The sequence below is a fragment of the Nyctereutes procyonoides genome, unplaced genomic scaffold (assembly GCF_905146905.1).
Source record: "Nyctereutes procyonoides isolate TBG_1078 unplaced genomic scaffold, NYPRO_anot_genome, whole genome shotgun sequence".
Classification (NCBI taxonomy): Eukaryota; Metazoa; Chordata; class Mammalia; order Carnivora; family Canidae; genus Nyctereutes; species Nyctereutes procyonoides.
In genome coordinates, this window is record NW_026575159.1 from 29,786,605 (window position 1) to 29,813,311 (window position 26,707).

At 64.6% G+C, this 26,707-nt stretch overlaps 1 protein-coding gene across 1 annotated transcript in view; it reads right to left on the reverse strand.

The window, feature by feature from the left end:
* KCNK9 (potassium two pore domain channel subfamily K member 9) overlaps positions 1–25,419 on the reverse strand; it is a 74,675-nt gene extending 49,256 nt beyond the window's left edge. The window contains exon 1 of the mRNA XM_055314273.1: positions 25,137–25,419. Within this exon, the coding sequence (XP_055170248.1) occupies positions 25,137–25,419 (283 nt within the window). The remainder of the gene's footprint in view (positions 1–25,136) is intronic.
* Positions 25,420–26,707: the final 1,288 nt, after the last annotated feature.

Genomic DNA, 26,707 nt, shown 5'->3' on the forward strand with positions numbered 1-26,707 from the left:
CAGCCTAGGCTCACTTTACCCTTCGTATAAAGCAGAGGCGCGCTTCTCCACAGCCCCCGGTGGGCAGGCCGCAGAGGCAGGGGTGAAAGCCCGGACTCTGGGGCTCAGGGACACATGGGCCTCCCTGAGAAGCAGTCCACGCGGGCCTGCCCCCTGCAGATCCACCTCCCACCGAGGACACGCATTGCAGCCACCGGCGCAGCCCACGTGTCTACGGTCCCCAGAACCTCCTTCACGAGCTGCTCGCCCCTCCCCACCCCCAGCACAGCAGAGTGCAAAGACTGGGAACTCGGGGCGAGGAGACGAAGTGGGCACGGGTGCCGCCCCCACCCCCCAGCCGGCCAGGTGTGATGTCACAGGAACGGTGGACCCTGGGCCCAGGGCCTCCCCGTCCAGGAGCTCCAGTCGGGCTTGGGCATGAGGACCCATCCTGGGGGGGCTTGGAGACCAAACAGGACTCGCAGGGACTGCCCTCTGTGCACAAGATGCCTCACAGACACCGCTGTCCCCTGCAAGATGGGCACATGCATGGTTGTCGCCAATGTACAAACACCGTGTGGCTAAAATGCCAAAATTCTGTACACCAGCAGGTACACAGCCCCCCCTCGCTTGTCACTGCCCTGTGGCTGTATCCCTTACATCCAGCAAGGTGGACGGTGGGCACGGTGGGTCCTGCAGGACTCGGGATGTCAGATGCTTTGGGCATCCCCTCTGGGTGTGCAAACCCTGGGCCAGCCGGTGGGAACTGAGGCTGAGACACCGAGTCCCACCGAGCAGGCCTGCCTGACCCCAAGGCCCGTGGCTTTTCTCCACGACCCTTGTCCTGCGGGCTGGTCTGACCCCCGATGCCTAGCCGCGCCCCACATCCAGCCTGGCAGGGCTGCTGTTGTGTGCAAACCCCAAGAGGCAGCCCAGGGCTGAGTGAGAGAATAATTTCTCCAAAGGCCGAGCGCTGTGGGAACGGCGAAGGTGGGCCGGACCCCTTCACAAAGGAGAAGAGAACCACAGATGCTCCCGAGCACCCATGGCACGGAGCAGGACCCGGCCGCCCAGCCCGCCAGGACCAGCGGCTGCCCGCACCTGCCGGGCCTGGACGCCATGGGACTCCGGGGCTCCACCTGCCTCGCAGGACATCCGGCAAGCTCGGGAATCAAGATTCCACCCACGGCGTAAAAGGTTCGGAGCGTCTCAGAGAGGTCGTCCCCCTGGAAGGGCACCCAGAGCCCCCCGCTCAGGTTCAGGAGCTGAACCCACCTCCCCTCTGTGGGCTCAGAGCGCCGAGGTCACGGTCACCCGCGCTCTCAGGACACCCTTCTCCAGGGGTCAGTTCCGAGCGCATGTGGACCTTCACTCGGGGCCAGCGCGGGCCCTCCCTGTCCTCGCTCCCTGTCTGTCCCCACTCCCAGCCCTGCAGCCACCCCACAGGGACGTCTGGCTCTGCTGGGATGAGACCCCAGGAAGCCAGGTCCTCGGGGGAGGCCTTGGTCGGGAAGGCCCCTGGTTCCGCTGCGTGGCCAGGCCCAAAGCCACAGGCACCGCTCCCGAGGGGGCCGGGGCACGTCAGGCTGGCCTCTGGTCCCCCCCCTGCCCAGGCTGCGGCCATCACTGCGCCCTGCTGATGCACGGGCTCCCGTCTTCCGACCACGGGCCTCGCTCTGAGACACAGCAATGAGTGGCCTCCCCGCCAGATTCACGTGGGCCAAAAAGCTGCACCGTCCATCGTCGGGCCAGCTACGCCCAGCGCTGACACCCACACAGTGGCAGAGACCGAGCAGCCGCTGCAGAGGGCCCGAAAGATGCTCCGATGCGGGTTTGGGGTTTTTTTGTTTTGTTTTGTTTTGTTTTGTTTTAAAGCACATTTCAGAGTAATAAGCATTTGATTCAGGGACTGCACATCGGTCGTCCGCTGGATACCTACCCCCTCCTCCTCACTCCAAGAGCCCCAGTTTTATCCGAATGGCCACGGGCCCACCCACAAATACCAGGGGTGGCCACAGGACCCTGATCTGGCCAGTGACCGTGGCTAGCATGGGGGGAGCTCCTATGTCCCTAAGGCCCGGGTGCGACCCCAGGGGACACCCACTTCAGCACCTCCGCTTCCTCCTGCCCCAGAGGGAGGGTGAGGACGGGGAAGCACAGAAGGCTGGAGGGGCTGGGGCCTCCCCCCTGCCAGGAGCTGTACGAGCCCGGCCTGCTGACACCCAAACTTCCTCCTGGACCATCAGAGCCGCTGTGGTCAGAGTTTTCTTAAGGACGTGGACACAATCCTGACGGACACAGGCGGTGACCCTCGGCCCAGGACATTGGGTCGGGTGTGCGCGGCCCGGGTGACACTGACGGCGAGCCGCGGGGCCCCACGCGGTCACCAAGAGTCCAGCACGTGCCACACCGGTGGTCCCTCTCACGGAGGACACGCTGCTCAGAGAGGTCACTGCGCTCACGCAAGGCCACAGCCCGGGAGGGCAAAGGGCAGGACCCGCACCCGGCCTTTTAGGAGATTCCCAGGCTGCTGTTCAGCTGCAGGGCTGGGCGGGCAGGACGCCGCCTGGGCCGCTCACTAATAAGCATTTACCTGGCCCTCCTCTGTGTCCCAAGCACTGGGCGACTGCAGGGGACGAGGCCAGGACGAAGGCCCATGGCCCTCCCACCCCCCTCGGGCCCGGCGGCCCGCACTCAGCCTGCAGCCGGGGGCTCCTCCTCAGCTGCCCAGGACCCCAGGTCACAGCTGCCGCCCATGCAACGGAGGGGGTGTCCCCGGGGTGGTGAGCACCCCGGTGCCAGGCTCGCTGCTGTCCTGGGAGGCACGATTCCTGGGTCCCTCCCCGAGCCTCTCGGCCCACCCTGTGCCTCCGGGGACTTGGGGAGCGGAACCCGAGGCCAGCGGGCGCCCGCAGCTCCTCTTCCTGCTGGCACAGCCTCTGCCCAGAGCGAGCCAAGTGTGGGCTCCTGGCTCGGCCTTGGGCAACAGCAGCAGGAGTGGGGGGGCCGGAAGTTCTAGGGCCTGGTCCTCCAGGGGGGCGGGTGGCACAGGGGGCAGGGAAGACCAAACTCCAGGGCCTGGTCCTCCTGGCGGGGCACAGGGAGTACAGGGGGCAGGGAAGGCCCAGCTCCAGGACACGGTCCTCCCGGGGGGGACACGGGGTACAGGGGGGCAGGGAAGGCCCAGCTCCAGGGCCTGTCCTCCTGGGGGGGTCAGGGGGCATGGGGGTTAAGGAAGGCCCAGCTCAGGTCCTAATCCTCCTGGCGGGGTGGGGGGCATGGGGGCAAGAAAGGCCCAGCTCCAGGGCCTGGTCTTCCCAGGGGGATACAGGGGGCACAGGGGTTAGGGAAGGCCCAGCTCAGGCCTGGTCCTCCGGGGAGGTTGGGGGGCACGGGGGCAGGGCCACAGAGGCATGCTCCATCCCCCACCACCCATCTCACAGGCAGGGGCAGCTGCTGAACGGGCGGGGGCCTGCACACCTCCAGAGGGGCCGGGGCTGGCCGGCACCAAGTGCCACTCGGGGGACAGCCCTGGGCTAGAGCTGGGGCAGGAGGCGAGCCGGGACAAGCCGCTCTGCCCTCTGTGACTTCATGACTTCAATGTCCCCAGGTCACCCTCCCCGCGGCCACCACTGTGCGAAGCCTGCATGTGTGCCCACTGGGCGGAGGGATGAACCAGGCGCTGCCACCCCCCCCCACAGCCAGGGCTCTCTCTCAAGTGCACCTCGCCCCGGGGACAGCTGCCATCGGTTCGGAGGGAGGATGCGTTCCCACGGCAGGTGTGTCAGGCCCGCCACCCGCCTCCCTCTCCGGGTCCCTGCCCAGCCCTCTGTGGTGGATTCTCCAGCCAGCCCCAGGTGCCAGGGGGTAAGGGGAGTGCACGGGGGGCACCCGCCATGCCCGGAGAACCGCAGAGCCAGGACGTGAAGCCGTGGGTCTCACTCTCAGGCTCCGGAGCGGGGCCCCTCCTCCGCCTCCTGCAGAGCCCCTGCCGCACCCAGCCCCAGGCTCTCCTGGCCTCCTCCCTGCCTGCGCCAGGGCTCGGCTTGCAGGTCACTCCGCGGGGCAGGGGCGGGGACGCCGGCCCAACCCCCAGGCAGGACTCGGCCCCAACGCTGGCTCCTCCATCCCCTGCACACCCCAAGTCTGCAGCTCCCTGAACAGCAGCACCCCCGGCCACGCACCTCACCTCTGCGCAGGGGCGTGTGGCACCGAGGCCGGCACCCCAGCCCCGTCCCAAGGCGCCCACGTCAGGTGGCTGCACCCTCACAGGGCCTCCACGCGACCCTCTCCACCTGTGGAGACGGCGCTGTGCAGTCTGTTCGCCTAACTAGCCCAGGGCAGGCCAGGCCAGGCCCCCAACAGTCGGAGCCCCAGGGGGCACGCGGCCCCTGTCATGGCCCAGCCGGCAGAGGCGGGAGGCGGAGCGCAGGCCCCCCAAGGGATTCCGCTCCACGCAACGGGGACCCGCACCTGGCAGGGGGGCGGCATCCGCACAGCCCAGGACTTCGCACCTGACCCTACAGACCTCCCGAAGCCCTTGGGGGCCTGGGTGCCGGGCCGGGGGGCACCAGCTTTGGGAGGCTCACCGGGGCTGCGGGGCTGCGGGCAGCACAGCGGCGTGAAGGCTGAGGGCTCCCTCCGCCAGCAAGAGGGAGAGTCCAGAAGCTTCCCCAGTGAGGCTGGCGGGGTCAGCCCCACCTCACGGGGCGAGACCCTGGCAACCTGCAGGGGCAAGGCCAGTGAGGACCCGGGCGGGGAGCCCCCCGGGGACCACCGCTGAGCTGGTCCCACGCGCAGGTGGCCCGGCCTGGAGCTCAGGGGTGAGCCTGGGCGGGAAGAGGGCTCCCTTCCCAAGCTCCTGGCAGCCCCACAGAAGCCACGCCAGGCCCTGCAGGGCCCAGGGAGCTGGAGGAAAGGCCGCAGAGTCAGCAGGCACCTCAGAGTGCGCGGCGAGGCTGAGGGGTGCAGGGAACTGCCCTCCCCACAACTACCCACCACTCCACACGAACACCTGCCATTCAGCTGTTGTTTTTCAAGAATCTGCTTTTCTGAAAGGCCTGGAGAATATTCTAGAACAATTAAATATAGCTCTTGTGGAAGCTGTTCCATTTCCATGCCCCTGTTCATTCAACAAACAGTCTCCGAGGGGCTGCTCGGTGCCAGACGCTGGAGGACGAGTGCCTTGGCCACTGCGCGGCCAGGGGAGCAGGCCAGGGAGCGGCACACAGGGCGATGGGTGCCACGCCGGCGGGGGGCCCGGGTGCCGCGGGGACTCCCGGGAGGGCCCCTACCCAGCTGCAGAGGGCTTCACGGAGGAAGGGGCTTGAGCGGTTGGTAAGCAGGGTGTGCGGGGTGCCGCGCGGGACGGGGCGAGGGGCCGCGAGAGCTCAGACTTCAAGGGCCGGAGGAGCCGGGCCCACGTGCCGCAGGCCGCCGGGAGCCATGGCCGGCTTTTGAGCAAGGGAGTGACTCGATCTGATTTGAGGGCCCGCGGCCAGTGCGATGCACAGCGGCACAGGCCTTGAGCCACCTCAGCAATGCACGCGCTGGGACAGGGCCAGTGGGTAACACGGTCTCAGTGCAGTGTTGCATAATGGCCGGTGGCCCCCGCCAGCCCTTTAAAAACAAATGCTTAGGTCATCCCCGGAGGAAGCCAAAAATTAGAGGGCTCCTCTCTGTGCCCAGAAAGGACCCAGGCTGGGCTGGAAAACAAAACCCGAAGGAAAAAACCCAGAACACCTCTGCCGGCCAGGTCTCCCGGGTCTGGGGGTGGGGGTAGGGGTGAGGATGGGGGGTGGGGGGTGGGGCGGCGGGGAAGGGGAGCCCCCCACGGGACTGTCCTGAAGCACAGAAGGCCAAGGTCCTGGCTGGCGGCCAACACCCCCTGCCGGGAAGGAGAGACGGGTCCCAGCCCACTTAGCACGCCTTCCTTGCAAGGTCACTGAAGTGCTTCGGAAGCAGAGGACGATGGCCCGCCGACGTCGGAGGCCCCCCCAGAGGGTGGAGAGCAGGTGTCTGGAAAGCAGGCAGCTCCCTCCCACTCGCCCATACAGCCCTGCTCCTCTCACTCCTGGGTCCCCCCCCTCCCGTGAAAGCCTTTCCCATTTCAGCCCCATCGTCTCCGCGGATTCCCCCACGAGGGAGGCTTGCGACACCAAATAAAGCAGCCAAGGCCTGCGTCTTCAGCAGCAGGACACCCCAGGGCCGACCCGGGCTGCAGGCTCACTTCCCACGCGGGGAGGGAAAGCCCACATCGGGGCAGATTTGCCTGCGAGCTGGCCGCGGACCATGCGGCACCAGGTCACACACCAGGACGGGTAGTACCGGCGGCGGCTGAGGGCTCGGGAGCTGTCCCTGCCAGGAGGCCGGGAGGTCCCTTTCACCCCAGGAGCCCCGGAGGCAGCTGCGAAAGGGGCCATGCGGGCACCTCCCACCCCACCCCGCTGTCTGCGTGTGCCCAGGAGACCCACCCCCGGCCAAGAACACAGAAGCAGGAGTTGCTGTGGGCTTCCAGGAAAGTGTGCTCAGAGAGCAATCCCAGCGGGCACAGCCCTCCTGACCTTGGTCCCATCCTTCTTCTCCCACTTGGAACACAGATGATGCAACCAGCACAAGCACAAACAGCACAACTAAGGAAGGTGGAGTGGGATGATCAGTGGGATGCCTGGGCGCCCATGGCCCGGGGGGATGTACCCCAGGGAGCAGCCCGTCACTCCCTGGATGGTCCACCCAGGCACCCTCGGCAACTCAACGTCCTCTGGGTGGCCCCCGGCTGCCCACCCCTCAGCCCGGCCCCCTTGAGGCTGCTGACACCTCGTGGGGTCAGCCCTCGGTGGAGGCACGAGAGCGCCACCTGCGCCCCCACCCCCCGCAACGTCCTGCCCAGCATCATACAGGCTGTCCCTCTGTCCTTCCTCCTCCTCCGAGGCCCCAAACACACATGAACACTTCGTGTGGCCATCGTGAGGGTTAATATGTATGAATCTCTCTCTCTCTCTCTCTCTCTCTCACATACACACACACAGATTTCTGAACTGGCTTTGTACCTTATTTTTGTGCCTTTTGTTATAAGCCATGCCACGATCTTCCTAAAGGGGAAGGATAAAACCCAAGCTAAAAACAGGAACGTCTATATAACAAACGCTAATAAAAGAAATCAGGCACAGACGTAATCTCAGGACAAGAAAGCACGTACAGCAGGAAAATATCAAAAACAATAAGGAAGCCGGCTTTGTAAGGCCTCGCCACCAGGAGGAAACCGCAAATGCGAACCGCTACACGTCTTAACCGTGAGGCTTCGAAACGCACGGAGCTAAAACTGTCAGAACTGCAAGGGGAAGCAGGCGAAGCCCCGGCGCTGAGCGCTGGAGGAGGCCCCGCAGGTGTTGTCGGGAATTAAGGAGGCCTCCGAAGTAACGACGATAATCGGAAGGTCGTACACATGGGCGCAGGGCCGGGGAAGCGGGCGCGCCAGGGGGACCACGTTGCGACCGCGATGGGGATGGGGGCCGTGGGTACCGGGACAGACGGAGCACAGGCTCCGTGCCACGCACAAGAGGCCACAAGACAGCGATCGTTTAAAAACGCTCCGTGTGCTTCCTCCAACACGTGCGCGGGCTGACGTCGCCACTTTTCCACCGCTGGAAAGGACCTGAATAGGGATCCCTGGGTGGCGCAGCGGTTTAGCGCCTGCCTTTGGCCCAGGGCGCGATCCTGGAGACCCGGGATCGAATCCCACATCGGGCTCCCAGTGCATGGAGCCTGCTTCTCCCTCTGCCTATGTCTCTGCCTCTCTCTCTCTCTCTGTGACTATCATAAATAAATAAAAACTTAAAAAAATTAAAAAAAAAGAAAAGACCTGAATAACCTAATAAACCAGTTTGATTTTATAGGTTTAGGTCGAATGGCAGGCCGGCTGTGGCTATGGTTAGGACCATTATCTCCACGTCACAGATGGCAAAGCCAAGGCACAGAGAGGTTGTGCTACACACCCAAGGTCACGCAGCTAGTAACACGGCCAGGGCAGGGTAACGGCCAGGCAGTCAGGCCACAAAGCTCACGTTCGCGATCGCCATGCTGACAAAAGCGTGTGTGCACGGAGGTGGGTCCTGTTAAAACAGCATACTTCAAGTAATTCTTGGATTAGAGAAAAAAAAGTGAGCTCCTTGGTGAGGTATTTAGGAACCGGCGACAATGGCAGAGCTACGAGGAGACAGCCACGGTGGCGCGCAGAGGACCATGTGTAGCCTTTAATACATTTCTTTAAAAAAAACAACCAAACAACAACAACAACAACAACAAAACACAGCCCAGTCACTCTCGGTGTGTGATCGTCGGGAGAGAAAAACCAAAGTAAAGGATGCAAAAGAGGTGTTTAATAAATACAACCGTGAAAATCAATAAGACACATAACCCGACTAATAAATAAAACCAAGAGCTGGTTCTTTTAAGAGATCAATACGCGTCGTCAACTAATAATTCCAAATATTTTCAAGTGATGTACAGGCCAAAGAAAGCTTGTGAGCAGGCCAGGGCCGGCGCGGGAGCCGAGCCAGCTCCCCGTCCCCCTCCGCACGGCGAGCTGCTGGCAGCGGCCACCTCCCGGGAGTGGGGCCGAGGGGCCGGGCCTGCCCCGGCACTGCCTCTGCTACTTTATGTTCTGGTTCAAGTCGTTTCGGTGATTCCAGATACACACAACGTAAGAAAAACGGTATCGCAAGACGCCCAGATGCAAATAACTGAGCTCCAGTCATGAAGAGCTCAGGGCCAAGCTCCGACCGACCGACCGACCGTCCCCATCCCTGCCACCCCCGACCCCCCACATCCCCTGCAATTCAGATGCTTTTGAAGAAAATCCCCAGACCCTGCATTTCAATCGCTCAAGGGTTTATCCCCAAAAGATAAGGCCTCATTTATTATGCAGACTCATAATACAAGGACCACCCCCAAAAACTCAACGTCAACCTGTCAACCTGCATCCTGTGTAAGTTACAGGAGCACCACACGCTGTTTAAAAAATCCGATTACAGTGAAGTTTATTTTTTTAAGGATCCTATTTATTTATTCATGAGAGACAGAGACAGAGAGACAGAGACACGGGCAGAGGGAGAAGCAGGCTCCCGTCAAGGAGCCCGATGTGGGACTCGATCTTGGGGCCTAGAGTCACACCCAGAGCCAAAGGCAGACGCTCAACCTCTGAGCCACCCAGACGTCCCTACAGTGAAGCTTAAAGGCGGCACAGGAGGCTTCATGCATCCAGCCCCCCCACCGCCGCTGTCCCCCCAGACGTGCTGAAGGAGGCAGGATCACCCCGAGTCTGACCATGGGGACGCCGAGGCGGGAGCCAGCAAGTTGGGGCACAGGTCTGGGTCCCCCGTGGCCCTTTCGCCCAACATACAGCTGATGTGGAGAATAACGGCAGGATGATTAGCACGCTGGGGCCACAAGAACCTCCGTGGCCATAATGAGGCGAGATGCGGCACAGAACCAGCCTCTGTGAGCTGCTGCTCCATGGCAGGCCCTAGGCTGGGTGCTCTCATCCCCACCGTCTCACCGGACCCTCAGCCCTAGGAGGGGGTGACAGGCTGGGCTGCGTCCTCCCAAATAATTCCTGCTCTGGTCCTAACCCCCCAGGACCTCCAAATGTGACCGTGTTCAGAGACGGGTCTCCAGAGACGTGATCGAGGTAAACCGAGGTTGTGCATGGGGGCCTGCTGCAAAGTGGTTGGGTCCTGTAAGAGGCAGAGGGGAGGACCCGGGCACGCACAGAGGGGCGACCGTGGGAGGACACGGGGGGGGGGGGGACATGCCACCTGCAAGCCAGGGAAGGGGCCTCAGAAGGAGCCTCCAGACAGCCTGACCTCAGACCTCTGGTGCCGAGACCCGGGAGAAATCAGGTTCCTGGTGCTTAGGCCCCCGGTGCGTGGCGCCCTGTCTCGGCCGCCGAGCCGCCTAACGCAGCAGGAGACAGTGCACCGTCTACATTCCAGAAGAGACAAGAGCACATCACCTTAGAGCTGTGACACGGGCAGCATCAGAACCCGACTGGAGTCCTAAGCCTGGCTTCCCTCCACCATGCCCGGCGGCGGAAGCCGATGTCAGAGAGCTCGAGGGGCTTGGCGAGGGGTGTGGACGGGCTCCCGGTCAGCCAGCAGGGTGCCGCGCAGGCGTATGTGTCGCCCTGGGCGCACGTGACTCGCATCAGCCATTGGCATATGTCAGCAGGGTCACGGTATGAGGTGCCCCGCTTGCCCTCCCTGCCCTCCTGGGCCTCTGCCATGCCGGGAGGAAGACACACAGCGGCTGAGGACAGAGCGGGCCCGGCGGCCTGCAGGCCCAGCGATGACCATCTGGAGCGGCTGAGCCCCAGGCTGCGCACAGTAATAAATGGGGGTTGTTTTAAGCCTCCACCTTTGGGGGGGTGATTTGTTACACGTCACTAGCTAACTGATACAAAGGTCGAAAGCGGCAGTCTGTGACACTGTGGTTACGAGCACAGACTCCGAGGTCAGGCTGCGGGGTCGGGCTCCCGGCCCTGCCGCCGTTGAGCTGCGTGACCTCGGGCCAGTCGCTTCACCACCCTGATCTTCCGCGTCTGCTTACTACAGGAACACGTGAAATCATCCATCTGACCAGGCTGCGGAGGGGATGAGACTCCCGGAGGCGGTGTCCGCGAGGAGCCGGAGCCCTACCGATGAGCCACTACTGTCACGGCGGTCGTGGCGGGAGGAGAGCGGCTGCAGCTGCCCCAGGCCGCGGCTCTGGCCGGCAAAACCAGAATGAGCAGGTGACAGGTCCTCTGTCCCGTTGTGTGCTTGGACCCTGAAGCCACATGCGCTGTTCCCCTGCTACCTGAGGGCGGGTGGCGAGCTCGTCACGGGAGGGGTGAGGCATGGCGCCAGCCCATCCGCAGAGGCCGGGACAGATGGCCCGTGAGTCCCTGCATCTGACAGATAATCACAAAGGCTGATGCTCCTGTATCCAGCCCAGGGTCCCAGGCGGGTGGAGCGCCCCTGGGCGCCGGGAGGGAAGGCGGGGCAGGTGCGCCAGAGAGGATGCAGGGCTCCAGGACCCATCACTGGAGCTCTGGAGCTCGGGTGTCAAGGCCCCCAGGGGAACCGCGGGCGAGTCACTGGACTGCCCCAAGCCCCATCAGCACAGCGGGGCGTAGTCCTCAACCCCAACTTCACAGGCTTGCGACGCGGATGGAAGGTGGTTGAGGACTGGGACCAAGTCATAAAACAGACAATCCCGGGATGCCCGGTAGCTCAGCCGTTTAGCGCCTGCCTTCGGACCAGGGCCTGATCCTGGAGACCCGGGATCGAGTCCTGCATCAGGCTCCCTGCATGGAGCCTGCTTCTCCCTCTGCCTGTGTCTGTGCCTCTCTCTCTCTCTCTCTCTCTCTCTCTCTCTCTCTCTCTCTCTGTGTTTGTCTCAGTAATAAATTAAATCTCATTTAAAAAAAAAGACAATCCCACGGACGAACAACATCTCCACGGGGCTAGCCACAGCACCAGCGCTCGGAAAAGCCTTCGTCTCTGAAGTTCTCGTTCATGGGTCCAGGGTGGGCAGGGAGGTAGCCAACGATGTCCCTTCTCTCCCCCCGAAGATGTGGCTCATCAGTCATGGAAGGCGCTCCTCCCCACGGGGCCGCTCCTCCCCACCAGGGCCGCTCCTCCCCATCGGGGCCGCCCCTCTGCTCCGCGCTCCAGCCAACCAGCTGGGCCAGATGGGCCCGGGGAGACCTTCCCGTCTCCAGAGACACCAAGGCCCACGGACCCCGCTGCCCCTCCTGGCTCCACACCGCTCACAAGGCCGTGGGCTCCAGGATTTACAACTTCGCCCGCAGACCACCCCCCATACACCCCGGACCCGCTGCATCTGGGGTGACAGTTGGGTCTTCCCAGCAGGGGACACCAGTCCCCCAGCCCCGCACAACCGGCTCCAGGCCGCACAAAGGTCACCAAGAAGACGTTGCGACACGGGAAGAACCGAAGAGACGTCTGCACGTGGCCGAGGAGGGCTGAAGGCGCAGGCACACGGGAGACGCGCACCCCGTGGTGGTGGCTGGGGACACAGCACAGGCCGCCGCCGCGGCTTCCACCCGCAGGCCCGGGAATCCCGCCACCACCAGACACCCTCCAGTAAGAACCCAGCGGAGTCTACACACACGCACGCACACGCGCACACGCAGATGTTCGGTCAAGCACTACCTATAATTGGCAAAAAATGAAAATAAAAAAGGTACATTAAATTGCTATAAATAGGACAGTAAAGGGACAACAGTACATTCCTTTAGTGGATGCAGAGCCATAAAAAATAAACCTCCCTGAAGACAGCAGAGGCACGAGGCTGGATATAAACTCACCGGGAAAAAGGGGCCCAGAAGCACCAGGCATCGCCCTCAGGCGCTGCGGGGCCTGCCAACACAGCAGAACCCAGAAATGCGTGCTCCGTCGTCCACCCCCCTGCAGCGAGGATCAGTCAGGAGACACTGTCCTGGGCAACGAGGTATCGGGGGGCCCTGGGGCGCCCTCCAGGAAAGCTCCACAGGCAGGGGCCCGCCCAGCTGGGACATTGCCGTTCTCGCTCGTTCTCTGGCCTGCTTCCTGCTGCCAGGAGGATGCTGGAGGTGACGCCGGTGGTGGTGCAGCCACCTGGGGGCCATGAGGCACCGGCCTGAGGACAGAAGCCAAGCTAAGATGACCATGCAGAGTGACTCCAGCAGGAGCCACAGCCTCTGAGGGCCTCAGGGCGCTGCCCCATCGGCCCACCCACCTCAACTGAGGAAGACGGGACTGCGGTTGGGTCAAGTCGCCATTAGTTGGACTTTCTGCTCCTGGCAGCTGGACGTAAGCTCGAACACATTCCTGCAGATAAAGTGGTAGAACCAGGGGTCACGTGCGGCAACGACACGCGTGTGAACGTGAGAAGAGACAGCCGTCTGTGTGTGACCACAGGGACGCTGCGGGGACTCTCCCCTCCTTATAAATGCTTTCTGCCATCGCTTGCTAGTGCTCAGTGACGGGAGAGCTACCGGGTGGATCGACACCCCCAGCATCCACCCTGCCAGCGCCTGGGTCCCTCTGGCCTGAGCCCCGTCCCAAACAGGCGACAGACCCGTTCGCCAACCGCCAGGGGGACTCAGCGCTCAGGGTGCAAAGAATCTGTTAGGTCCCGGAAACGGAACTCACGCTGGGGGAGCCCTCACAGCCCCGGGGTCACCCCTGTGTCACCAGCACCCATTTTCAGGCCGACTCCAAGGACATAAAGGTGCCAGTACCAGCCGGCAGGCACAGAACCCGGAGCTGTCTCCAGACACACTCTGGGCCCTAGAGCCAGGCTGGGGCTGGGGCCACGCTCCCCCACCTCAATGAGGGGTGGCCAAGGGCCCAGCTGGGGTGCTGCCCAATACCTCCGAGCTCCCCGGCCCACCTGGCGACTGACACCGGGCCCACCTGGCAACTCTCCCCACCCAGGCCCACCTGGCGACTTGCCCAGGGCCCACCTGGTGACTCCCCCCTACCTAGGCCCACCCAACTGACTTACCCTGGCCCACCTGATGACTGGCCCCAAGCCCATCTGGTGACTGGCCCCGAGCCCACCTGGTGACTGGCCCCGGGCCCACCTGGCGACTCGCCCAGGGCCCACCTGGTAACTGGCCCTGGCCCACCTGATGACTGACCCCGAGCCCACCTGGTCACTGCCCCGAGCCCACCTGGTCACTGGCCCCGAGCCCACCTGGCGACTCACCCAGGGCCCACCTGGCGACTGGCCTTGGCCCACCTGGTGACTGGCCCTGGCCCACTTGGTGACTGGCTCCGAGCCCACCTGGCGACTCACCCAGGGCCCACCTGGTAACTGGCCCTGGCCCACCTGGTGACTGGCCCCAACCCACCTGACTGACTCGCTCTGGCCCACCTGGTGACTGGCTCTGAGCCTCCCTGGTAACTGGCCCCGAGCCCACCTAACTCACCCTGGCCCACCTGGTGACTGACCCTGAGCCCCCCTGAGTGACTCACCCCTACCCCTAAGTGACTCACTTCGATTCCACCTGAGTGTCTAGCTTCCCCCAATCCCATCTGAGTGACTCACCCCAAACCCACCTGAGTGACTCACCCCAGTCCCACCTGACTCACCCCAACCCCCCGGAGCGACTCCCACCAATCCCACCTGAGTGACTCACCCCTACCTCTGAGTGACACTCACCTCAACCCCCCCAAGTAGCTCCCTCCATCCCCCAGGAACAAGCCCACCTCAGCCCCACCTCAGCCCTCATCGCCCACCTTCCTGAAAGCTCACTCGAGTCACCTCCTGGGCAAAACCCCACAACTGGACCGCCTCCCCCTGTGTGTCCTCCTCGGAGTAGAGGGAAGGAGCCCCCTTTCCAGGGCACGCACTGAGTCAGACCTCCAGTTCACACCAGCACACCCGCCATCACCCAGAAGGCGGCTTACTCTCCGATTCCACCGAAGGGGCTCGGCGAAGAGAAGTCACCAGGCCGGGGCCCATTCTGCATCTCGGGGGACACATGGCAATGTCTGGAGATATTTCTGTTTGTCACAACTGGGTGGGGGTGCGTCAGCGGAGGACAGGGCTGCTGCTCGTGGAGCACACACAGGACGGCCCTGCTGCTCGGAAGTACCCAGCCCCAAAGTCCGTGCAGGCGGTCGGGGGGGGGAGTCCCCCGGGGTCGGATCGGGTCAGGGGGTCCAATCCCAGGGCACCGCCGGCCAGAGCGGGCCCTCCACACAGCCCCGCACTCTCTGCCGCATGCAGGCCTGCAGGTTCCAGAGAAGTACCTGACTCGCAAGGCAGAGGCACCTCACCAAGCCCGCCCCCCCACCGGGCTCCAAGGTGCGGCAGGTGCAGCAGGAGGGGCAGGTGTGCAAGCACAAACGATCCCGGGAGCCCACGGCACAACTGCACAGCCCAGGCTACCAGGCAGTGGCTGCGAGCCCCCAGCCTCTGCCCCTCATCCCCCAGGACTTACAGCGCCCCAGATGGATGCCCACACCCCACCGCTCCAACAAATGCTCAACGGGACCCAAGGACACCTCCGCCACAGGCTGCACACTTACTAACATTCGGGGTCCCTGACACGGCATCTTAGTCCTGACGCTCCCTCCAATAGCCAATCCACAAATACCTCGTAGGGCCAAGGGGCTTTCACGTGGACAGTGCCAGCACAGCCTGAGCACCCACTGGGTGACCTTCTGACCAGTGTCCAGGGGACAGACACGAGGAGGACGGTCTCCAGCACCTTGGGAGCACAGTGTGCCAGGCTGGGTGGAGGGAACAGCACAGGCACCGTCCTGGGTGGGGAAGTGCCAGACGCATGGGGCGACAGGGTGTGCGGGAAGCAGGGAGAGGGAGCCGAGGGGTCGCAGGGCAGGAAGCCGGAGGGCCAGCAGCCCCGAGGGGCAGCGAGTGAGCCTATGACTCCCCCTCCTGCCCCCCAGCTCGGGTGAAGGCCTGGTGACACTCGCTGAGGGGCCTCACCTTCCTGAACAAGCTGCACCTAATGCATCCAGCAGAGCCAGCGACAGCCAAGGGCTACTCCACAGATGGGCGTCCCCACCGGGTGCCCCTCTAGCTCACACGGGTCTGTCACCAGCAGTGGCGCCGGGGCCCGAAATGACACATCTATGCCGACAGGGGGGAAGCTCCCCATGGGGCAAGTCCCCTAACCAGCTCTCTTCCATTAAAACCAAGTTCAAACCCAGGCAGAGGTGTACCTGCACCTGCTGGGCGGCCCCCAGGCCTAACCAAGTGGGGAGACGGGGCCCTGGGCCGCTCAGCCCTCAGCAGTCCTGCTCTGGGGGCCCCGGGGTGTGACTCGGGGTCCAGCAGGCCTGTGAGCCCCCTTGGGGGAGCCTGAGCCCAGCCCTGCCCTGGGGCCTCAGGTGAGCAGCAGGGACGCTCCGGCGCAGACACAAAGCTGTGGCACCGGGGGCCGGGGGGAGCCCTGGGACAGCGAGGTGCGGCGGGCAGGGGCAGAGGGACAGGCTCTCGGCCGAACAGGGGAGGGGGAGCTGGGGAAGGGCAAGGCACGGCTGCACAGCGGGAGGCAGGGGAGACCCCAACCTGTGGGAGGACCAGGGGGGCTTTGGTCTGCGGGCCTGGCTGTGCCCCAGAGGGATGGGGGCACCGGCAGGGGGAAGACAGGAGTCTGGGGCCTCACGGGCTGGGGGGGCGGGTATCCCAAAGCCATGTTATTTCAACAGGAACAGGCTGGGGAAATGGAACACTGGGCTGGTGCATGGTGGCCCCCGAAAGCCCCAAGCCCGGTACCCCACCCGAGAGCCTCCTCTTGCGGCGGGCAAGACGCCTCACAAGGGTCAGGGTCCTGGAACCCAGACGAGGCAGTGCAGGAGACAGATGTCCCCGAGAGGGTGAGTGGAGTGGCTGCATGGTGACAACTCCCCCGATGTGCCCCACACGGGAGCTCAGCAGCCTCCCGCCTGCCATCGGTGCTGGCGAGGGGGCCGTTCGCAGGCGTGTGCCCCACGTTCACAGCCGCACACCTGAAGTCACAGACGGCAGAGCTGAGGCACAGGGGACATACCCAGGGCGGGGTCCCCAGGACGGGCAGACGCAGGCAGCCCCCCCTCGGGGCCACAGAACCCCCAGATCCACGCACCCCCGAGCCCCTCTGTGCTCAGTCACCTGGAGGGGAAGGCGGCGGCCTCAGGCAGCACACGGACCTGCCCCAAGGCTCCGGCGGCCCGGCCCAGCGCCCCCCTCACCACACCACACCCCGGCCCCAGCGTCCCCTCCTCTGGTCTGATGCCTGCCTGCCCCCCCGGGCCACCCACTGGCTCCTTCCAGGACTGGGGACGCGGAAAGGGTGAGGACCATCGGGGCTCGCCCCGGGCAGTCTCCCCAACCGCTCGAGGCCGGGCTGAGCCCCGGAGCCCAGGCAGAGCGGGGGGTGCGGAGGCGGCGCCAGGCTGAGGAGACGAGCCAGGGAGGCCCCCGGCGCCCACCAGCCGCCGGCACCCTCGCGGCCCCGAATGTTCTTTGCTTTCCCCACCACCGCAACTTCTATCCGCCCCCCCCCCCCCGCCCATCCGGGCCCGCAGCGCGGCGGCCTAGCATGTCGCTGGTGTGTCGCTTACGGATCAGCGCCAGGGATGGCACCTGCCTTCACAGCCACACGGGACAGAGAAACGGCTGGTTCTCGAAGCTCAGGATGCGTCGAGGAGGGAGCGGCCACCCGGGAGGGGCACACTCGAGGGGGCGTTCAGTGTGGCACCCAGACAGGGGACAGGGCATCCCACCTTCGACCGGGCTCCCAGAGCGCATCCACGCAGGGGGAAGGTAGGAGCAGGTGGGACTGGAACAAACCCCGCGGCCTGGACCCGCTCCATGGGCCTGACGTCGTCGGTTCGGGACCAGCGGGTGCCCGCGGCAGAAAACGGAGAACATTCCGCAGGCAGAGATCCAGGGTGAGCCCGAGCAGGAAGAGGGACCCTCAAACAAAAGCCCCTTGATGGGAGGGACACCAAGCCCCCCGCGCCCACAGCTGGCATGAGGAGGGTGCTGCGCCGGGGGAAGGGGACCCCCAGGGGAGGCTGGTGTCCCAGAATTCCTCTGCCCGTGGTACTTAGTGCAGACTGCCCACCCCCCCTTCATCGGCCAGTCCGCCCGGGGCCCCTCCCAAGTCCTGGGGCTCTGCTGGGTGCAGGGCCTTGGTGCCCACTATCTTCCTGGTGCTCTTGCAAGGCTGGTGCCAAGAAAGCGTGGGCTGCCCGTGCTCTAGGTCAGAGGGGTGGGCCCTGGGCTGCCAGCCTGGGCAGCCTCAACCCCCCACCCGCTCCAGCTGCTCCCCACAGTCCCCCCCTCCCTCCGCTTCTGGGCCTGAGCCTCCCAACTTTCAGTTTCTGAATGCAGACCTTCTGACCCGTCTTTAGGTGACCACCACAGGAACTGGTCACCCCTTTAAAAGATTAATCCCTCCCCCCACCCAACACACACAGCCCTCTTCTCCACACAGTGGCCCCACCAGGTCAGAACCTCACACAAGAACCTCGTCATTCATCTAAGCACGTCCTGCTCCCTCACATGCGAGGCAATGAGCTCCCTGGCACTGGAGGCATTCAAAAAGAAGCCGAATGGTGAGGGAGACTTTGGGGTGCTAGTAATAGTATTTCTTGATCTGAGTGCTGGCTACCAGGGCATGGCTTGTTTATAAGGATTATTGAGCAAAACGACATCACTCGGCATCGAAAAACAAATCAAAACCACAAGGAGATACCACCTGACAGGTCAGAATGGCCAAAATTAACAGCTCAGGAAACAACAGATGTTGGCGAGGATGCGGAGAGAGAGGAGCCCTCTTGCACTGCTGGTGGGGGTACAAGCTGGTGCCGCCACTCTGGAGGACAGTATGGAGGTTCCTCAAGAAGTTAAAAATGGAGCTACCCTACAATCCAGCAGTCGCGCTACTGGGGATTTATCCAAAGGATACGAACACAGTGGTTCAAAGGGGGCACCTGTACCCCAGGGTTCTCAGCAGCCATGTCCACAAGAGCCAAACTGTGGAAAGAGCCCAGGTGTCCATCGACAGATGAAGGATAAAGAAGAAATGGGCTATAGACAATGGAATATTACGCAGCCATCAAAAAAGGATCAAATCTTGTCATTGGCAACAACGTGGATGGAACTAGAAAGTGTTATGCTGAGTGAAATAAGTCCATCAGAGAAAAACAAATACCATATGATTTCACTCATGTGGAATGTTAGAAAACAGAAAAACAAGGGGACGAGAAGGAAAAATAAGATGAAAACACAGAAGGAGAGAAACTGTAAGAGATTCTGAACTCTAGGAAATAGGCTGAGGGTAGCTGGAGGGTCTGGGGCGCTGGGGTCACCGGGTGCCGGGCGTGGAGGAGGGCACGTGACGGGATGAGCCCTGGGTGTTCTGTGCAACTAATTGATGCATCACTAAATTCTACCCCTGAAACAAACAAAAACTTTTAAAAAGAAATTATTGAGCAATATACTTTTGATGAGTGTCCTTTTCTGCATGAATGTTATAATTCAATAAACATTTTTTAAAGATTTGTATTTATTTATTTGAGAGAGAGGGAGTGCATGAGCAGGGGGAGGGGCAGAGGGAGAGGGAGAGACAATCTCAAGCCGACTCCTCCCTGAGCACAGAGCCCAACGCGGGGCTCAATCTCATGATCCTGAGATCACAACCTAAGCCGAAATCAAAAGTTGCACGTTTAACCAATGAGCCACCCAGGTGACCCTCAATAAGTACTTTTAGAAATCAGAAGTGGGCAGCCCCGGTGGCTTAGCGGTTTAGCGCCACTTTCGGCCCAGGGTGTGATCCTGGGGACCCAGGGTTGAGTCCCACATCGGGCTCCCTGCATGGAGCCTGCTTCTCCCTCTGCCTGTGTCTCTGCCTCTCTCTCTCTCTCTAATAAATAAAATCTTTAAAAAATTAAAAATAAAATCTTTAAAAAAATAAATAAAAATCAGGAGTGACTGGGATTGGCTGACCATTATTTTAGGAAGGAGCTGTGGCCGGGACGCGGTGGAGATCTCCACATCGACCACTTAATGAGACGCTCCCAGAGGCGCTGCACGCCTCTCACTGCTGCATGCCTCCTGGTGCCAGCACAGTGCCCCCCTCAGCCCAGGGAAGGAGGTGGGTAAAAACACACTGATGGAGGAGTGAACAAACTGGGGGATTGAGGACTGAGGGGTGAATGAGAGGCTGAGTGAACTTCATACAGAAGGATGGCTGTATGCATGCACAGGTGCACAGAACAGGAAGAAACAGGGCCCAGAGGACCTAGAGAGTGAGCGCAGGAGAATGGACGGAGCTGTGAACACAGGTGCCTGGAGGACCCAGGGTGTAAGTGTGTGGGAATGGATGGAGGGAGGTGTGAACACAGGTGCGTAGAGAACCTAGTGACTGAGTGCATGGGAATGGATGGAGGGACGTGTGTGAACACAGGTGCATGGAGGACCCAGGGTGTGAGCGCATGGGAACAGATGGAGGGAGGTGTGAACGCAGGTGTGTGAAGGATCCAGGGTGTGAGCACATGAGAATGGACGGATGAACGTGTGAACGCAGATGCATGGAGAGCCCAGGGTGTGAGCACATGGGAATGGAATAGAAGTGTGAACACAGGTGCGTGGAGGACCCAAGGTGTGAGCATGTGGGAACGGATGGAGGGAGGTGTGAATACAGGTGAACAGAGGACCCAGGGTATGAGTGCGTGGAAACGGATGGAGAGAGGTGTGAACACAGGTGCGTGGAGGACCTAGTGAGTGAGTGCATGGGAACAGATGGAGGGAGGTGTGAACACAGGTGCATGGAGGACCCAGGGTGTGAGCACATGGGAATGGCAAGAGGGTGAGAGGTGTGAACACAGGTGCGTGGAGGCCCCAGGGTGTGAGCGCGTGGGAATGGACACAGAGAGGTGTGGACAGGTGCATGGAGGAGGGATGGGGTCACTGGGTGACCCTGCCTCCCCTCCTGCTGCTGCTCTGACCCCTGGGCTTGGCTGGGCCAATGCCCCCGGGGGAGAACAGGAGTGGCCGTGAGAGCCGGGACCCTGGGCCTCGCCGCGGCCACCGCCCTCAGCGCCCAGCTGGATCCGCCGGGACAGCCCCAGAGTCACAGGGAAGCTCACGTCCCCGTCTCCTCCACGACGGCTGTAAGTCCACAGCACTCGCCGGAGGGCCAGCGCCACCGGGAGCAAGGCCAGGTGCAGGCAGCGCCCGGGGACAGGAGGGGCCCCACGGGCATCGCCCGCCCCTGCACACCAGAAGGGAACAGTGGATGCCACCGCCCCCCGTCCGGGCCTCCGTGTGGGTGAACAGGTCTTCTCCGGGTCTCGCAGGGCAGCGCTCCTTGGCAGCGGAGCCAACGCGAGAAGCAGAGAGGCGCCGATGGAATGTTCCGCAGGCCCACGCCACAGCAGAGCCCGCGGTGCAGGACGCGGCTCATGGCCCCCACCTCCCTGTGCTGCCTCATCGGCGCCTCAGTTCCCCCGTCCAGCAAGTGGGGCACGGCTCCCGCGGGTCTCCTGGGTGGGGTGCGCCCCATGTGCAAGCTCCGCGCGGCCTCAGCCTGCTCGGCCCGCAGGGCCTGCTTCCGCTATGTGCGCCTTTGGGAGGAGCCCACCCTGCGCTGGGCCCGCAGGTGCCCAGGGTTGGGGGTGGGGGGTGGACAGGGTACAGACACTCGTCGCCTGGGGCAGGACAAGCCGTGGCAACCACGGGCAGGGGGGAGGGGTGCGGCTCAGGGAGGCAGTGGGTGGCCGAGCGGAAGGCCCGGCCTCCCCGAAGGGTGAGGACCGGCCAGGAGGAGCCACTGAGGAGCACTCCCCCTGGGGGTCCTGCACCCTGGCCCCAACTGACTGCTTACCCGGGAGTCGCCCCCCTGCTCTTCACACAGGAGCGCAAGCAACTGTTTGGGTTTGCAGTTTCCCTCCTGCCTCGAGTCGGACCTTATCTTGTCATCTAGACTGTCCCCAGAGTCTCAGAGGCGACACAGACGAGGCAGGCGCAGGCGCACAGCTAGCACGGAAACCCCGTGTTGGAAGCCACCGCCAAGAACGGAGCCTGTGTCCCACCAAGTGAGCGCCCACCCCCCCCCGGGGGCCCCACAGGAACGAGACCGGGGAGCTGCCCTTCTGCACTCTGACCCCCAGTGGCGGGAGCCACCCCCCTCCCGCAGCAAGGAGCCCCAAAACCTTTGCTCGGAGTGTGCCCCGCCCCGGCCACAGACCGTGCCTCCTGGGGGGCCGCCCCGGCTTCCGATGCGCCCAGAGGGTCTGCAGAAACACTGCCCCTCCCGGCTGTAGCTGAACCGCCAACCCGCACCTCCAACCGCCCTCCGTCCTCCCCTATGCAGACCAGCGTGGACGCGGTCCTCCTGGGCCCTGCGGATGAGATCTGAATTCTTGGCATGCTTTCTTCTTGGTTAATGGTTCTAAAGGGGGGTGACCACGGAGGTCACAAGTGTCAGAGTCAGAACGGAAGAGACCCCGAGATCCCCTTCTGCCGTCCAGGGAGCAGTGGCCCCGGAACGGTTTGGGCCGGGAGCACCTCCTGTAGGGCGGTTGCAGGTTGGCCCGGGGAGCAGCGGGATCCTGTCGCCAGGCCCTGGGCCTGCGGGGCAGGGGCCTCCAGGCACCCGGCTCAGCAGACAAGCACAACCGGGGTCCGGCCCGGGGCCTCCGTCCCCAACACCCGCCGCTCACAAGGGAGCACCACCACGTCCCCAGAAGAGGCTTCAGGTGGCACGAATGTCAGCGGCGGCACCGAATGTGCCCCTTCAGGGCCCGCTGGCCCCGTGACCCCCTCCTTGGGCCGCAGTGGCTGCGCCCGGGCTCCCCCCAGAGCCGGCCGGGGGGCCGGCGTGCTATCCCTTCCCAGGCTCTCACGGAGGTGTGGCCACGGAGCCGGCGCAAAGTGCTAATTATATTGTTTTTAAAATCCATTTCACAGAGTGAGCTAATAATCGGATCCGAGAAGCGGCGTTCGCTGACAGACCACGAGGGCCACTGCGGCCCGCCCGCCTGGCTGACGGGAGCTCAAAGTTGCAGCAGGCTCGAGAAATCGCTCAAGGTTAGATTAAAAATAAGAACACCCGTGAAGATTCACCTGACTCATTAATATCACTGTCCAATAGGAGACAGTTCCTCGGAGGGCCTGGCTTGGGGCTGGGTTTTGTTCTAGGCCCAGGAGGACCTTAATTTGCATTTATATTAAAAAAAGAAGAAAACAAACAGAATTAACTAGAAAGGTGCTTTGTTTCCTGTAAATCTGAGCTCCCGTGCTAAACAGCTGCCAAGGGCAGACGGGCGGGCCCAGCCTATGTCAAAGAACTGGATTCACACCTCCCAAGAGCAGGGGCGAGCCACCTGGGAGCCCCCCCCCCACCCCATGGGCCTGGCAGGTGAGTGCTGCGTCAGGCTCCTTCCACAGGTGGGAAAGCCACGGCCTGGGAAGGAAGGGGCTTGACCTGCCTGTGGTCCCCCGCACGACCACACTCAGGGGACAGGCCAGCTCCCTGGGCTCCAAGCACAGGGTCAGGGCAGCTGACTCGGGGCAGTGTTTTCTTCCTTACGGACGTATTCCAACCTTTCTTTCCAGAAACTCAGGTGGAAACCAAGGAAGGAAGTGAGAAAGATCCACGAGGTCATCAGATGCCCCCCCACCCTGGTCCGGGACTGAGGGGAGCCCCCCCTGTGAGCTCCGCTGACCTAACACCCCGCTCCCCACCCCCATTTGGCCCCACGTTCCTTGACTTTTCTCTTTGGAGCCTTCGGCGTTCGAGGCATACGCCTGGAACCACCAGCGAGGATCTATAAACACACCCCGATGCGAACTTTGTCTCGCTATTTACTCTTTCAGGTAAACGGAACCGTCTCGGGGGGCTGCTCTGCACCCCACCCCAGCCGTCTCACTGTTGGAGCTCAGCTCCCGAGAGCAGCCAGGGGTTTCAGGGGCTCCTTTCACTCCTGGGGCCAGGGTGCTGGCCGAGGTCACGCAAGGCATGGTTAGGGGATGCCGGGCTTCTCCCCCAGGGCAGTCAGCCGGGGAGGCACATCCCTGGCTCTGGCTCCCCAGCAAACAGGCCCCGGGGGTCCCCGGGGTCCCCCGCCCTGTGCGTCCCTGTGTTGCCGCCACAGCTCAGGCTAGAAGTTTAAAGAGAAAGATGACGGTAGTGACCGCCCGGGCCTCTCAGGCGCTGGAAGCACAGGGTGGGGAAAGGAGGGCTCCTCTGTGCTTTGGCCGCCAGGCCAAGCGCGTGGGGCAGGCGGGAGCGGAGCTGGTTACGTAGACGACAGAAGAGCAACTGCCTTCCCAAAACAGAAAAACCTGCACCGATGAATTAAACATTTCAAACAAGATGACTCTCCACAAAGTCTTCTCAAGCAAGAAGCAAAGACAGGCCGTCCTGTGCTGGCGCTTCCTGTTGCATATGGCACTGAGCAATCCTGCTCTTTCAGCATGCAGAGCTTCCCAGACAAAGAAAAACATCTAGGGGAAAATTAGCGAAGGAGGTCCAGAGGAGTCGGGGCGGAGGGAGGACGGGGCGGTGGGCAGGCCGGGGCCTCTCATGGCAACGAGGGCGCACAAGGCACGGGACCCGGCACAGAAAAGAGGCCACCGGAGCTGACACAGTGGCCCTGACAGGTCCAAGGAGATGGCCATGCAGAGGCAGGGTGCCTCGCCGCCGAGACAAGTTGCAAAGCACAGGGACACCACCCGACTGGCTGCCACGTCCACTGGGGTGAAGCCGCCACCTGCTCCAGTTCCCAAGGGTCTCCAAGGGTCACACGTGCGGGTTCTCCAAACCCCCTGAGCTCGGCGGGGGCACTGCCCTGGGCACCCTGCTCGGCGGCCGGCGGCGCCCTTGGAAGGGGGACCCACAGCGGTCCCCGGGGCGGGGGCACCGGCCGGACTGTCTCCGCAGACCAGGGGTTGAGCCTCCCCAGTTCCTGGGCAGCAAGCCCCCGCCCGGAGGGGTTGGCGGGGTGCACAGGTCCTGCGCTGCCCTCTCCGAGCAGGTGTCCCCGCGGCCACCCCCACCCCGAGCAGCAGGGAGCAAAGTGTCCCCCGCCCCGGGTCCTGGGCAGCACCAGGCTCCGGACCGACCGCCGAGAGAGGAGCCCGGCGGGAGGGCGGCTGACATCTGGGCTGGAGGCGGCGAGCGAGGGTCCCCGGAGTGCCCAAGGGCCGCGGGGCCGGGCCGCGCTCTCCGCGTCCCGGAGCGGTAGTAAGTGTAGGGCTGGGAGCCCCGCGCAGCCCAGCCCAGCCCGCGCCGGGGCGGTGGGTGGGTGGGTGTCTGCTCTGGGATTATTCTTAGCGCTCCACTCTCTTCGCAAAAGTGGCGCCTCCGCCCTCCCGGCTCCGGCACGCTCGCTCGGGGCGCGCACGCCCGGCCAGACAGCGGGCGCCCGGCGGGGCCGCGGGTGGGGTCGGCGAGGGGCGCGGCGCGCGGGGGCGCTCCCGGGGAGGAGGGGGCGCGGCGGGCGGGAGGCACCCACCCCCCCCCCGGCCCCCGGCCCCGGGCCGCCCGCTGCGGTTAACCCTGCGCGCCCCGCGCCGCGCGCTCGGCCGCCCCCTCCCCGGCTCCCCCGGCGCGGGGCGCGGGGCGCGGGGCGCGCGGCCCTTACCTATGGTGGTGATGACCGTGATGGCAAAGTAGAAGGAGCCGGCGAATTTCCACTGGACGCCGGCGCGGTGCGGCTCGGACTGCAGGATCACCAGCTCCAGCTGCCGGTAGTCCTCGGCGCTGATGTTGTACTTCCCCTTGATCCGGATCTCCTCCGCTTTGAGTTTCTCCTCCTCGCGCATCTCGTGGTCCGACTCGAGGGCGTCGAAGACGGCGGCGCCCACCAGCAGGTAGGTGAAGGTGCAGACGATGAGGGACAGAGTCCGCACGTTCTGCCTCTTCATGGCCGCCAGCAAGGAGCCGGCGCGGGGGGCATGTCCCGCAGGCTCGCAGCCGCGCGCGTCCCACTGCAGCGCCCGGCGGCCGCCGCCGCCTCCTCCGCCGCCGCCGCCGCCGCCTCCAAGTTGTAAGCGGCGGCGGCAGCGGCAGCAGCAGCAGCGGCGGCGGCGGCGGCGGCGGGGAGGCGGGGGGCGGGGAGGCGGGGGGGGCCCCCCTCCGGCCGGGCCGGCACCGCCACCGCCGGGCGGCCGGCGGGGCAGCGGCGGCGCGGGCCCGGGCTCGGGCGAGAAGGCGGACAGGCACAGGAGGCTGCTGGAGCGCCGGGGCCAGGCGTCCGGGAGCCCCGACACCCTGCGCCAGACCCGGCCGAGGCAGCCCGCCCCGCTGCGCAGGGCCATGCACGGCGGCCCCGCCGGGCCCCGCGCCCCCCGCGCCCCCCGCGCCCCCGCCCGAGCAGCAGGGGCGGCGGCGGGAGCCGGAGCCGGAGCGGGAGCCGCAGCCGCAGCCGCAGCCGGAGCCGGAGCCGCAGCCGCAGCCGCAGCCGGAGCGCGGCCGGAGCGCGGCCGCCGGGGCCCGCGCCCCTCGGGGTCCGGCTCCGGGGCGGCGGCGGCCGGCTAGGAGCCCGCGGGTCTGCGCGCCGCGCGGGACCTCCCCCCGCCGCCCCGGGCCTCCCCGCCCCCCCTCGGGGGGGGCCGCAAAAGTTTGCGAAGTGGCGGCGTCTCCGGAGTCCCCGGCGGGCGGGCAGGGGGCCGGGCAGGTGCGGCGGGCGCGGCGGCCCGAGGCCCGGAGGTGGGCGCGCGGGGGCGCGGCGGGGGCGGCGCGGGGCGCGGGCCGGGCTGCGAAGTTTGCGGGGCTCAGCCCTCGGGGCGCGGGAGCGGGGCGCGGCCCCAGGGCGGCAGGGCCCGCGGCGGAGCGGCCTCGGGGGCGGCCGGGGGGCGGCGCGGCGGCGGCGGCGGCCGGCCAGCCCGCTCCTCCGGGGGCGGCGGGGGCGGCGGGCGCGGCGGCGGCGGCGGCGGCGGCGGCGGCGGGAGGGGTCCCGCGGGCCCGGCGGAGCTGCGGGCGGGGCGCGGGCGCATGAGCCGCGCCGGGGTCGGGGCCCTCCGGCGTCCGGGCGTCCGGGGAGGCGGCCGCGGCGCTGGTCTGCCAGGGGCGCTGCGTGCGTGCGCGCCGGAGGGAGCCGAGTGTGTGCGCGTGTGTCCGGGCGGGCGTGTGTGTGTGCGCCCGTGTGTGCGCGCGCGCGTGGCACCTCGCTCGGGCGGGAGGGCCGCGGGGGGCGGGGGGCGGGGGCCGGGC